This window comes from Morone saxatilis, unplaced genomic scaffold (genome assembly GCF_004916995.1).
Source record: "Morone saxatilis isolate NCDOM2014 unplaced genomic scaffold, NCSU_SB_2.0 Contig22, whole genome shotgun sequence".
Lineage (NCBI taxonomy): Eukaryota > Metazoa > Chordata > Actinopteri > Moronidae > Morone > Morone saxatilis.
Window position 1 is genome coordinate 11,730,846 of NW_023339785.1, and position 15,090 is coordinate 11,745,935.

The 15,090-nt window shown below is 41.3% G+C and overlaps 1 protein-coding gene across 1 annotated transcript; it reads right to left on the bottom strand.

Annotated features, from left to right (window-relative positions):
- Positions 1-9,012: 9,012 nt before the first annotated feature.
- Positions 9,013-14,127, bottom strand: p2ry4 (pyrimidinergic receptor P2Y4). The gene is made up of 2 exons (XM_035669712.1): positions 13,682-14,127; positions 9,013-12,275 (listed from the first exon to the last, which is right to left on the bottom strand). Exon 2 carries the CDS (start codon positions 12,236-12,238, stop codon positions 11,144-11,146), a length of 1,095 nt encoding a protein of 364 aa, XP_035525605.1. The 5' UTR covers positions 12,239-12,275; positions 13,682-14,127; the 3' UTR covers positions 9,013-11,143.
- Between the last annotated feature and the right edge of the window lie 963 nt (positions 14,128-15,090).

The following is a 15,090-nucleotide window of genomic DNA, read 5'->3' on the forward strand; positions in this document are numbered from 1 at the left end:
TGTGTGCATGTGTGTGTAAATGTGTGCCTGGTGGCCCTGAGGCAGGTCCCAGTGTTGTGTTTCGTGCATCCTCGTGTCTCTTAGTGGGCAGCAGGGTGGGAGGGAGGGTCTGAGTGATTAATGTGGATTTTAAAACCCCCTGAAGGAAACAGCTGCAATACCTGGGATCCTTCCCATCCATCACAACACAAATCCATCCACTCAGTTAGTAACCTATCACCATACTGTTAAGTCAAAGTAACTAAATGTGCACTTAGCTACCTCATATTCTAAGGTTAGACATTAGATTAGAGATTAGATTATACTTTATTCATCCCACAACGGGGAAATTCACTCATCACAGCAGCAATACAGAAGCAAAAGATGTGTAATATACACTACAGAAATAAAATAGAATGGGCAAACATAGAAACCTCCCTAGATCTGTCTAGTCTAGTGACTTGCCTGCTGATTAATCAAGTGTTACACTCCAAGTAACAAGAAAGGCAACAAATGGCTACTGCAAAGACATCATCTAGAGTTCTAGATGATGTTTCCTAATCGTTTATTTGCCTTATCAACAGTTAAAAACACCCACAGGGCTTCAGTTTATAATAATATGCAATATGCTGATTAGATTTCTGTCACCAGACTAATTGATTAACCCTATTATTGGCTGACATTGTCCTTGCTCACCACAAACCCCAGTGCTGTACATGTAAAAGTAATACAACAATTGCAAAAACCATGCAAGTTTATCTCTTAGATTTGATTTTTTCTTCTGACCTTATTTAAAACCAAATGTGTAGAAAAGTAATGAAGTGGTAACTCTTCCCTCTGCCACAAATTTGATGAAGGCGACAAAAGACAGATATGACCATAAAGTATTGTTATTGCACAAATAAAAAAAATACTCTGTTTTATATTTCACATTGGCTACATATGAACAAATATATGTTCACTTTTTTCAACACAAAGAAATTCACAGACCTAAGAAAGGTCTACTTTCCGGAAGACTTCTTATCAACAAAATTCCTGTAATAAAAATCCAAACAGACTTATTTGGGATTTGGGAGTTCTGTCAAAGACAACACAGATATGGCCATAATATCTGACTGCAGAAGATTTAAAAAAAGTTAAACTCAAAAACGTATAGGCTATTCTTGTAAAAATTAAGAGATGTCAGGAAGAATAAAGCTAATAAAACTATGTTGAATATTTCTTATGAGGTGTGAAAGAGGGCTTTGAGTCTCCAGGAGTCCAAACAGAATCATCATTTTAGCACTAATTCCTACTACAGAATCATACACTAAAGTAAAGTGAGAGACTTGAGTAACAAAATCTGAGTCTTGTTCTGCAGTGTCTTCACTTGCTCAAAGGGTGATCTGTGTAGGTGTATGTATGTGTGTGTGTGTGTGTGTGTGTGTGTATAAGAGGGTGCTCAGAGAAACAGGAGCGCTCTGGCTCTTTCACATATAGGCAGGCTTGGAGTTGGAGATGTATAATTACATTGATCAGGGAGAAATTACAGGTCTGAGAAAGTAGGCCGGGCCCGCATAATCTTATAGGTGTGTCAGTTCTTGGCTGCAAGACAGAGAGAGGCAGAGAGAGAGAGAGAGGAGACCTGTGGCGTCTTTACTGGAAATCCACGTCAGCGCCACCCATCACACACTATTAGCTGCCATCAAAGCTCTAATTTTACTCTAGCATTACACCCCGCTCCCTGCATCCCCCTCCCTCCCCTGCTGGTCTGGATGGCGTAGCCTGGTGGGAAAACGACATTCAATCCGCTGTCCGCCCTATTCAGGCCAAATTGGCAAATGACAGCTCTCCGCCTCTCAGATTTCGGGAAGTGAAAGGTACCACCGCCACCATCCGCCCTGAGCCTCCGAAAGCTGTTGGTGGGGAAGGAGGAGGGGGGCGAGTACAGGGGGACAGTGAGGTATAGTGAGGACGAGGAGTGGACCGAGGTGGGTCAACAGCCTCCCTTGTCCTCCTCCGGTGGTGACAGTGCTGGATGGAGAACACAGAGAAAAAGAGAGGAGAATGCCTACTCAGCATATCAAAGGAACTTCCCTGAGACCAATGGGAAAAGTTGACTTCAGTCCCCTAATCGCCCACTTTACCTCCCCGAGCCGAGCCATGCAGGCGGATGAGAATACAGCGTTTGCCCTCATGGAGGTCAACAGTAGCGAGGGGGCAGCACATAGAGTTAAATCTTATAGAGATAAGGAGGGAACACAGGCCTTAACTGTGTCTTAAAGCCAGCTTTTATTAAAATCAAATCAAATTTATTTATTAGGATAAACACCTTGATCTTGATCATCTCGTTTTCAAGGGGGTTTATAGCTCTCTTCTACATGTATTCAAACAGCAGACACAAACAAAAAAAAAGAACAAGCTGTAACATGTTTGGTCTGGTGAGCTGCATAAAAAAGGAAAAAGGAAATAAAAAATAAATATATATAATATCTCAAAAATATATGGAACATGTCTACAAAAGCAGCACTCTGCTCAAAACACATGCACAAACAACCATGTCTTTCATCAGCATTTTACCATGACACACAGGGAAAAGACACAGAACATATTGTGTTAGACACTAACTGGCCGCCCGACTGAATGGTACTCTTACTGCTAATTAAGTGCTAATGGCAGTTCCCCCTGCAGAGAATACTAATTAATGTTCCATTCTTCTGCGGGCTGAGCGTGTACTCCACCGCGGCCTAATGAGGGGAGGCAGGTACGTCTTCTCCCAGGCTGGGTTAATAAGCGCAACACAGTGGGGTCTGAGAAGAGAGGGCCATACCAGGGGGCTGCTTCCTGTTCCCTAATCTTAACAGACCCCCCTCAGAACACCCACAATGAGCCACGGATGTAATGAAAGGATTTGTCCCATAAACTCGGAAAATAGGGCCAGCTCATGCGCCTGTGTGGATAGCACTTCGAAAAGTTTTTGTGTCTGTGCTAATGAAACATTAACATGGAGGAAATTATGGTTTTTAAAAGATTTGTGACAACAAAACCACCAGTACATTTACAGAAAGTGATACTTTTTTCGTCTTTCAGACAAATATTTGTGAAAAAAAAATTTGGGGGGAAAGGTGTCCACAATTCACAGTGAAGTATATGTAAGTGAGTATATAACTATTGTATGTATATACTATTTGTACCTAGCAATGCAAAAGTATAAAAAGTTCTTGGAAAACTGTTCCTTTTTAAAAAAAAGATTTTTGACACTGAGCACCATTTCACAGTGGGTATGTTTTCTCGTGCGACTTCATACAGAATTACGACCTGGAAACTGCTGATGTCTCTTAGAAAACAACTTCTATTTTATATAGTTTCCAGCCCCCTGAGAATATGCACCTCGGAAAAATAAATAAATACATTACCTGTTTGGATGCAGAAAGCCTGGGAATCAGATTCAAAGTGCTCAAGAATGAATGGATGTGCGAGTATGCGGCTGCGTGCATGAGCGTAAACATAGATTGAGGATGGTATTGGAATTACCTGAGTGAGATAATGGTGGTGCATTAGATTAACTTTCAGTCCTTAAATGCAACACATTTAGGCAATCTTGTCCCCCAAAAACATGTCAATGTCTGAAAGGCCTCCCTCTCGCTATCAGGAGCCTCTGGTCCCCCACACTGATGCAGCTGGCAAGGCGCTACTGTCGACTGTCAAAACGCAGCGCCAGATCTAGTTATAAAATAATTGAATTTTCATATCAGAGGGGACCAGAGTCCCAGCAGACAATAGGAGTGCTGAGTCCTCTCTGATATTGGCTCAGGCCCTTTGCCATGCGCATGAAATCAGTATGTTAATGTTCCAGGGTTTTCTTTTTTTAAGGGCACTTGTGCTCTCGCAATGTACTACCGATGTGGTTTCAAAAAATTGCAACTATTGATAAGTAGGCAGCCAGCAACCCCCTCGACCCCTCCTCCCTCCCAACATGCCCACCCCCAACCCCGCCTCCCCCCCAACCCACCGAGGCTCTAGACGTTCTCGCACCCCCATCCTCCCCCATTATTAAAATTGTAATTTATTTTTCTAAATCAGAATGACAGCTTGCTTTCTTTTCTCTGCAGCAGGCAGTGAATCACCAAGCTTTAATTACTTTCGTAACTTCGCTGACCCTGTGAGCGTGCTGCTCTGCCAGAGAAAATGGGACCTCCAACAAAGGCCCTCCACAGCCACAGCCGCCTTCGGTTCATTCAAAATGCGAAAATTTATCAAACTACGGATTTTTATAAGATTTTGTTAACATTTCACCTCCTATCTTTTTCACACTCCCCCGCAACAACCCCCCCACCGCTTGCAGCAGTTCTGCACTCCCAATGTCCTGGCCCACCTCCTGAAGAAACTCAGTGCACTGGATAACTAAACAACCTTATTCCAACTCTCCCTCTTTCTGTGCGTGTGCTTGTGTTGACCCAACAAGGTCTCTTCAGGTCAAAACAGCCAGAGGTCACACTATTATCAGTAACCCCCTCATATCCAGGCCGTGGCCTCGGCAGCAGGGAGACACGCAGCACAGGGTCCTGAGGCCACAAAGCACAGATCAACAGGGATGAACGCTAACATTTGATCACTTCACAGATCTTTGGCCCCCGCAGACATCAGGGTCAAGCTTTATTCAGCGCAGCCGTCAGAGTCTATCACGCAGCTATCGACTGCCTTTTCTGACCACGGGTCATCGCCACAAAGGAGTCGCTTCAGTGTTTAAAAGCATCTCTGAAACTGTCACATGGACTATGGCCGTGACACTGATGTGTGAGAGAGCCGTGTGTGACTTTTAAGTTGAACAGGAAGAAAGGTTTAAGATACTGCCCTCTTCTGCTTTGTTGCTACAAAGTTCAGGCATGTTTCTCGCTCGCCAACAGATCCCCATATGCTTCACATTATTCCCAGCGCCTGATTTATTAAAGTAGCTAATATGTTGTAATCCCTGCTATCGCTCTCACCTTCTCACTGGCACACCTCTGTTTTGGGATGTGCCACTGTGTGAACCAGGGGTGTGCAGGCACGGTTGGTCTTTTGCTGACTGCCTGATAATTGAATGAGCGATTATCCCTCCCATTAATAGACAATGATACAGAAAGCACTGCCATATGTACGGAATATTAATGAGTGGCTGCAGCGGCCTAGATAAGAGAAGCGCCATGCAGTTGCTGTAATAGGGGTTAAAACAATTTGCCCCCCCCACCCCACACCGCCACCCTATCCCTCCTCACATACACACCAGCTCCAATGCTTTCCACTATGCTAATCCTCCATCCTCTCACCAACTAAGCAGGCTGCCACTAACCAACCACCCCCCATGGCCTGGACTTGTGCTTGGTGCTGACCTCACTGCTGCCATGGTCGACCCGTCATTGTGCGAGAGTGCGAGCAGGGTCACTTGACAACAGAATGACATGCTGGTTGGAAGCAGTGGGTGTTTAGTATTTATGTTATGAGACATTTTGCAACAATGGAGATGAGAAAAAAAAAAACATGCAACCATTCAGATTTTTTTTCTTGTTTTTTTTTTTGCAATTTCTTAGCTTTATCTCACTATTTCACTGTTGGATCCGTCTCCACCTTCTTGCTGTCTCGAGTAAAGATGTTTTTTTTCTGATATTCTGCTAAGTAAAGATGCAAGAGCAGCTGAAGCCTGCAGTTCCATAAAGGCCTATCCATCACCTCCATTAAATTTCAATAAGGGCTGCAGAGAGTCAGGTGGGTGAAACAGTTGGGGCATACTTCTATATGAATCGCCATGCTAATCAATATCTAACATCTATTAGCATTGAAAAGCAATATTTCCCCTTTTACCTTGCAATAATTGTGCTTAATGCTGTGAAGTACCTTATCATAGGTCTGACGGCAAGAGAAAGGCCAGTTACCATGGCGACTGTGAAAGCCATTGGTTTCCTTTTCAACAGAATAATGAACTTCTCTCCTCTGTGTGTCACTCTTCCACTCCACTCTCAGCCTCTTCGATTAAATTGAAGTCCACGCGTCCTTGAAGTCCCTCGTCTCTGCCTTATAATTTTGCCAAACAAGAGAAAAACACAGAAAAAATGTTCAAGGCTCAACAAATGCATCACTTTAGGCCGAGGCGTAGGAGTATCTCACAATCAATAGGCTACATCGTTTATTTCTTTTTAATTTAGTTACAGGAATATTACCTCTTAATTAAAAGTAAATGCTTCCATACTTACATTTTATTTTCTGGTGATGGAATGGCTTAAGATTGTATTTTCCTAGACTCCCTTTAGGTCATGGTTGACAAGGTTGTGAGACGATAATAATTAGATTTTCCCTTGAGAAAAACTGCATTCATCCTCCTGGATTCAACAGATGTATAACATAAGTTTTAAACAGTCCAAAAAAAGGTTTAAATTCCACTAAAATCAGCTGCACTTACTTTTATTTTTTTGCAATTTTTGGTGCCAAAATGCTTCAGCCCTACACTGCAAAATTGCAAATATGAGCCAGTGTTGGAGTCAATCAACTGTAAGGCGTTTGTGCTGCAGGTGGAGACTTTAAGCTGATGGAAAGCTTGTCCAAAGTATATCTAAAGTACATCTAAAGCCAGTAACACACAGCTACTTCGTCACATTTAATAATGATGGATGCAGGGAGATAAATAACCTTGTCAAAGTGTGCTCTCCGTGCTCCACAGCCGGGTGCATTTTTCTATATTTCTACAAGAACAATAGAATAATCCTATAAGCATAATAAAATATTTCCATAAGAATAAAAGAAAAAAAACTTGTTTCTCTCCTCTAAATAACTGTCGTGAATCCGATCATTGATTGCACTCGCTGTCCTTGAGCACAGACATCCTCACTGCCCGAGGACATCAAGTGTTTTATTCAGTGGTGTTGTCTGCGGGAGGGCCGATTAAGGGGGGGAATGCAACTAATTCAAGTAAAGCTGGAGACTCGGATGGATCCAAATGCACGCATCTAATAATGAGATCTCATTTAACGGGTCCGCTCAATTTGTGTTACATTCAGACAGAAGTTTGTCTGTCTCTTACTTTCTTCATTCTTTTAAACCGCAACTGATTGAAGGATTTTAAAGGATAAACAGACTACAGCATAAACACTGCAACCCTTTAATATGATTATTTGACTTGGATTATTTAGGCTAATGTTGTAACTGAGGTGATATTTCTGCACTAAATAACACTATCTAAGTCTATCTAATACGATATTTTATTTTTAAATGCAGTTTTCTGTAAGCTGTCGGCTGGGACATTAATTACATATTAATATATTCTTACTGCTTTTCACAATAAAAGTCACAACCGCTAAATAAATATCACCATCAATTAAAAGTGTACCTCCACTAACCCTTCCCTGTGATTTCTTTTGCAGACCTATAGAATCATATATATGTCATATTTAATTCTTCAAATGCGGGTTTTTTTTCTCAATACCAACAACAAATAAATCGATACCGATCAATTTTCCAAAAGGGCGGATATACCCGCGGTTCTGCCTTACAGGCGTGGGGAGGGGCCCTGATGACTTCTTCTCCAAAATATTCCAGAGGTAAACACCTTCTACAACACAACAACAACCGATTCATATTAAAAAGCACACATAGCCTAAAGGTATAGCTGAGTTACTCTGTATTGTCTAATTAGTAATATCTGTTAATTAGATATGTCAATAAGCAAATATTTATCTGACAGCACCTTATAGTAACAATCGATTCAGATTTATAAATCAATGTCAAATCAGACAATACAATGCACAGATGGAACATCTTCTGTTCCACCAACATATCCTGTCAGCACCATATCATTTCAATCATTTAGATCGATATTTGATTTTGATTTAATGAAACCTGCAACCTGACAAAAGTGAGCCAACAGCATGATCGAAACAAAGATTTCCTACAGCAGTCAGCTCACTGTAAGAGTGTTAGAGAGAAATACATTTATTTTATCTTGGTGGTCACTCATCTTCAGTTGATATAAGTGGCAATTAACTGTTTCATGAACCCCGCAGATTCTTCTGACCTCAGACAGAGAGGTCGTGTGGCTCTTTATTCAGAGACGCAGAACATGGAAAAAACACTAAAAAAAGATGTAATTTAGCTCAATTCTTTTCTATTCATTCCTGATATTCTATTCACCCTTCAAGGTAAATTTCAAGACAGTCAATTTTTCTGCCATCAAACACATCAAGGGCAGAGAGAGACAGTCATCAATACAAGCTGAAAGGGTCTACTTTGTCCACAATGATCGTTCATCACCTCCTTTGCACACCGAGCAGACCACATGGACTTCAATGGAAGTGACTAATAAACATATGGACTTTGCAATATTAAGATTTCTCTGCTTTTCTTATTTTATGGCTTGGTCTCCATTTTTAACCCTCGTCTAGTGCAACTTGCAAAGGAACCTGAACCCAGGAACCTGCTTGAGATATGATCGGACACACTTGACTAAAGCCTCTTTCCTGTGTAACACTGAGGTAAAATAAATGTGTTTTTAACAAGGTTTGCTTTCAGCTGGAGTGGGTCTAACCCAGCAGAGGTCGATGGTTGTGTCGGTGGCTTCTACGACCCCTCTTTTCTTTCAGGTTTAGGTTTGAAGTTTAGGTTTGAAACAATCACAAAAGGACAGAGAGGGTTTCGGCACTTGTGAAGATTGGATGTCCTGAACCATCTTACCGTGTTTCCTGGGGGCGTTTGTTGGCTACCTTCCTCTGGTCTCCTCCTGTGTCTGTAAGACAGCGCTGAGGGCCGAAATACGCCAAAACCAGGCTGCAGTGAGGCCGTTTTTACAACACGGAAATGTGATTCCTTTCAGACATTGTTGTCATTTCCATGCATAAAGTTGCCTGAGTTCTCTGACCTGCTACCGAGCACAACTTCCTGACACAATCAGACCACAGGGAGGCGCTCATGAGCTGACAGCACAGGAGGAAATGGAGCTGTGGGAAAGTGCATGGAGCTGCTAGAGTCTTCTTGGCAAACACTTTGAAACCTTAATTAGATTCATTTTAATTATCACAAAGGAGGTCATGTGTCTAGTTAGCGGATCTTTATCAGGGTCAGATTTTTTGTTGTAGCCTTCATGTGTTTTACACGTTGGAGTACGATTTACATAATGAAGATGTCAGTGAACTGACTGAAGTGAAAGACATGCTGATAAAATTTTATGTACATAAGTTATAAGTTACACTTTCTCATGAACTGCAGTCTTGGTGAAAACTCAGAATGACTGACAGTGCTGATAATCTTATAATACACAGTTTGTAATGTACAGACAATATTGAGTTATATATTCAGAAAAACAATAAATTGTCCTTTTGGACTGTAATAATCATTATCATTAGGCTTTAGTTTCTATAGGTGGAAACATATTCTATATATAAACATTATTCATAGTTTATTTCTAATCATAACTTGCTTTGTTCAAACCTTCACAGCAGTTTTAAATTCCTTTCAAAGATACCAAACACATCAGGTGACTGTATGAGTGTAAAATGATGCTCAAGACATCAAACTTTTCTTATATACAGTAAGAGTGCTGCCATAAAATATGAGCATATAAATTTAGTATATATTTCAGTCAATGCAAGCATTATGTAGCTGCAGTGTAGCACTGGAACAAGTTCATATGAAATTTACATTAGAAGGTGTAACACAGTGTTTTAATACTGCTACAGGTTTTAACTTTAAAGTGGTGGCCTATGTTGGAAAAATCAAGGTCCAAGGGGTTCTCGTTTACATTCGCGAGTATATGCGTTGCTGTTTCTCATGTTCACATTTATCATCAACACAGTGTTTAATGTGCCAGCGCCATTATCCAAAAAGAAGCACGCATCTTTATCTTGATGATGGTACACAGGCATGATAACAGTCTTTCTGAGTGAGTGGTGTTTTTGTTTGTCCCTCATGTCCTCCAGCTCTCCAGTCGCTCTCACTCTGTGCGGTTTATGGTACACTTCCATCGAAAAATATATTGTTGTTGTTTGACTCATAATCTGCTTTCACTTCCCAAACATCAGCTTTACTCTATCTACTCAGGTAGAGCAAGAGGAGTTAGTTTCAGTTTGGCTAAAACACATGAGCTGTGCATTTTACAGAAGTGGCATGTGTTTCCCCTTAAACCCATAGAGCAATCTGAATGCACTCTTTTAATGTGGTCGAGCTGATTAAGAAATTTGTACCTGACCAGACAGGAAAGACTCATTGCCTAATAAGTTCATGTTAGATTACACAGAGTTCATGATACATGACATACAGTAAACACCAGCTTCTCATGCAGCAACATTACACCTTATAAACCCCTGTACACATAGTTCTCATATTTAATATGAGAACACCATATGACACAGAGCCATATGAATACATCTGCTCCGGCAAAGGTTCATAGATCAACATTAAAAACAAGGGTGGAGGGACAAATGCTCTGTAGCATGAAGTAAAACTTTCCAACTCCGCCTTCATATCCTGCAAAACTATCAAGGAGCTGAGCCTAAATTTCTGAGAGCAAAAGGCCTTTAAATTCCATGTATCAATCCCAAAGGTAAAAGGATAAATAGGAAAATCCCTTATCCGTCTAATGAGGCGTGGGAGGTTCGAAAAGACATGTCTCCTCCAGATCAACCTCTATACTTTTCTCCATAGTTGAGCAAGAGACAGCTGTGGAAGTTGAAGGAAAAAAACAGCTGTGATCAGTTGGCACTGGTTGTAGCTGCAGTTTCTGGGTAACATGCAGACATTGTTGATCAAACAGGAACGACTGCTTCACAGTCAAACGACGACAGATATGATCTGTGTGCGTCCAGTCTCTTTACCCGAGATCACAACAATTCACTGACTGAGTCTATGGTTTACTTTAATGCGGCCGTGACCACCATCATGTTACTTTCTGTTCCTATAATTTGAAACTATAGTTTTTCTTATGCAGAGACACAGTTCCCCCACAAAGAAGAACAAAATACAGCAGCGTACATACTGTCTACTATAACTTGAGTTTTGTAAAAGTGATGGGAATTAAAACATGGTCTTTATGCCTGTTAAACACAGGCATTACGGAGATTTGATGGAGTGAAAGCTACTGTTTGTCAATGTTACAGTAAACTGATTCTCTTCCAAACCCTTCAGTGCAAAAAAGGGAAATCAAACAGGTGCTTCTCCATTCCCACTATCTCTCAATCTCTCCACTGGGTTTAGGGGCCGGGTTCTTGTAGACCAGAGCGATTCCGAGGTTATTGTTCGGCTGTGTTTGTGCCGGTTCAGGTATCAGGCTGCTTGTTGTCTGTCTTTTCCCAGTCAGAACAGACATCAGTTTGGACCGGTAGTGATCACCAGCCATGAAATACAGAATTGGGTCAATACAACTGTTGACGCTCGCCAGCGGCCTCGTGATCTTATAAGTAAAGTTGACAATGTTGAGGAATTCACAGTTAAGATCTAACACTCGGGAGGTGTAGTAGAGCGTCCGCGTGATGTGAAATGGAACGAAGCTCACAGCAAACACCACCAACACCACGATGATGAGCTTGATGGACTTCTGACGTGAGGAGGAGCCCCGCTGGCTGGCAGATAATCCTTGTCTGGGCCGGCACAGGGTCCGCGCCATCAAGCAGTAACACACCATGATGACCAGGAAAGGGATGCCAAACAGGAGCACCATGACAACAGAGCTGTAGTCCACATACTCATCAAAGGACTCCTGGTTGGTTGTGTCATGGCACAGAGTGTCATTGTCCCTCCTGGAGGTGGTGACGAAGATGAGGTTGGGCACCAGACACACGGTCACCACACCCCACACCATGCCGCACACCAGGTGGGCGTGACGGGATTTCACCAAGGTCAGCGCCTTGATGGGGTGGCAGATGCCCAGATAGCGGTGCACGCTGATGCAGGTGAGAAGCAGGATGCTGCAGTAGAGGTTGGCGTAGAAGAGGAAGCGCACTATTTTGCAGGCAGCCACGCCAAAGGGCCAGTGGCTGCGGTTGGCGTAGTAGTAGATGAGGGTGGGCAGTGAGAGGACATACAGGAAGTCGGACAGGGCGAGGTGGAACATGAACACTGTACTGGGGTTCCACGGGCGCATCTTCAAGAACAGCCACAAAGCTGTGGCATTGAGCACGAAGCCAACCACAAACACCAGACTGTAGGACACAGGCAGCAGGATGTATTTGAACTCCTCATCAAAGCGACAGCTAGAGTTGAAGATCGAGGTGAATACTGACGACTGGTTGTGTGCGTCATGTGTCCTGATGAACGTTTCCATGGTGACGTGGAACTTTCAAGCCAGCAGATAACAAAACCTTCAAAAGGAAGAAGACTTTTACATTATTTATAAAGAAAATATACATGGAGATTAATTCAAACTAAAAAAGGTAATAAAGATAATGAAAATGATGGTTAGTTGCAGGATGAAGATAAGTTCACTAAGGAGTGTTCAGACCCGTAACTTAGGTAAACGTAGAAATGTGACGGTGTAAAAAAAACCTTTTTACTTAAGCACAGCATCATCAGAAAGAATTAAAACTCAAGTAGGCTACAATGTTTTACTGAAATATAGTGGAGTAGAGGTATAACGTAACAGATATAAAATGAAAATACATAAATACATATACATTTTTAGCTAAGTTGTCCCTGGCAATTTAGTGAGAAACATGAGCTTTTGCTTCACCGAGGACCTTTTTGATTCTCAGTGGCAGGCAGCTGCAGGGATCAAAACCTGCTTTTCCAGATGTTTTAGTGCTGTTTGACAGTATTTTAGCAAATATGTATATTTTTTAAATGTCATGCAATACTCCAAAGTAGAGTTACACATACCCCATTTGACAAACTCCACTCTAGAAAAGCACACCTCCTCAAAATTGTACCTAAGAGGTGGAATGTAACTAAGGACATTTACTCAAGTACTGTACAAATTTGAGGAACTTCATGCCACTCTCTACTTCCACTCCACGACAATTCAGAGGGAAATATTGTATTTTTTACTTCACTACAATTACAACAATTTTCATTATTTTACAAATTAAGGTTATTTGCACACAAAACATATAAAATGATGTTAAGTTATAAATTAAACTACCCAATAGTTTATACAGTTAATATGATCGTTGATTAATCAATTAGTGAACTGACAAATACATTATATGGTTCCAGCTTCACAAATTGTTTTTATTAATTTGTAATCATTTTGAAGTTTGTGCTTTTTGTTGGGCAAGACAAGCAGGTTTTGGTTTCACTTTGAGTTCTGGGTAATTGTGACATTTCCCATAAAATCAATTAATGGAGAAAATGATCACCAGATAAATCCATAAAATTAAAATGATGCAAAAAAAAATACCCACTAGTTGCAGTCCTACAAAATAGTGAAGTAATGTAATGAACTCGTCAACAAACTACAATATAGTAAAATCCTGCTTTAACATTAATTCACGAGTAATAATAATAATATTGGGGAAACAGTAACATGGGACATTGAGTACTTGAGGACTTGAGGCTTACTTGTAAGAGACTACTTTTACTCAAGTAAAGGGTCTGAATACTACTTACTTTCCGCCACTAATAATGTGTTTCTACAATTAATTAAGTGTTTAACCACATCTGTTCTCAACACGGTGTTCTTCACATGGTAAACAACGCTATCCTTGGTCGACATATCTCGGCCACACACTCATAAGAACCCAGTTATGGTTGACACACTGCGGCAACTTACCCTGAGTGGGGATCTTGAAGACTGGCAGGACTCACGCTGGTCCTGATCCCAGTGCTACACGGAGAACTCGTCTAATTTCACCAGTTTCGCTCTTTAGCCGAGATCAGTCGCTGCTCTGCTCAGTCCGTCATGTTGCACATTAGACACGCACTTTGAAAGTTATGTTTCGCTCGAAGTCGGGTTGGAGTCCATGGCGCCGCAGCAGAGACAGTGAGCAGTGAGCGCAGGACACATGGAGAGCAGATACACATATACTACAGGGCTGAGATGGGAAGTCACACTGCTGAGTGGACAAAACTGCCGCCCCAAAAAACAGTCTCCAGTGGAAGCCACTTTTAACTGAACGAAACTAAACTACAACTACTACCAGAGCTCATTTTCACACAGACACTAATCAATACTTTGAGTTTGACGTTGGGAGGTTAATCCTTGTAGCAGCTGCAGAAGTACAGCACCTCCACACCCAGTATGTCTGCTCTAATGTCATCATTTTGGATTAAAATGGATGCACTAATTCAAATATCATTCTATAGTATTTAGTATTTTTGTGCTACTATTATCCCTATTACTATAATATTATTTCTCATGACATTAATGCAATACTATGGCATATAAAGTAGTCCTACTCAGCACTCCCTGGAGCCACAACTTTAAAATACTGCTTACATGTTAACGCCCTGCCCTAACCCATGGAGAAGCAGCACCCTAACACTGGTTAACTATGAGTACTTTTGGTCTCATTTTGTCTGGAGGGGACCTTTAAGGAAAATTCCGAATGCAGAATGTGATATTGCTACTTTAACGTAAGTAAAAGAAGTGAATACTTCTTCCACCATTATGTGTCTTCAGAATAAAAACTAATTTCCATGACAACACTTAATGGCAGTCAATACTGAGACGTAGCAGAAGTTAATATTTGCACAGCTGTACAGTTGTCTATATAGCTGTTATAAAAGGCTGTGAAGGAGCAGCTGGTTCATCTCCTCCATAATCTTTGTGATCTGAGGCTTTTCAGTAAGATTCACATGATCAAGTAGTAATCTCTGTCATCTGAGGCTTGTCTGTAAGATTCATGTGATGAGGTGTGGAACATTGTAAAGTCTGATCATAAAAAAATAAAAGTGGGCAGGATGAGAAATGTTACTGTCAGAGGCAGGTGATAAACTGAGGTGAGATGAGGCTGTCACTTAATAAGTCACCAAAAACTAAAGTTTGATTGACCCACAGTCGCAAGCAAGATCATAGCCACGCCCAATAACCCATAGTTTATGAACACATTTGTTCTGAATTACCCTTTTATGGTCTACTTTAAGATTGACGGTAGTACATAAAATATGACTCTGTTGACATCCTTCTAAAGTTCTGTTTTCTGGGTCTGCACATCTTAACATTAGATAAATATTGGAAGT

Coding starts and splice junctions, on each gene's coding strand:
- p2ry4 (XM_035669712.1), bottom strand. CDS start 12,238: ATGGAAACGTTCATCAGGACACATGACGCACACAACCAGTCGTCAGTA.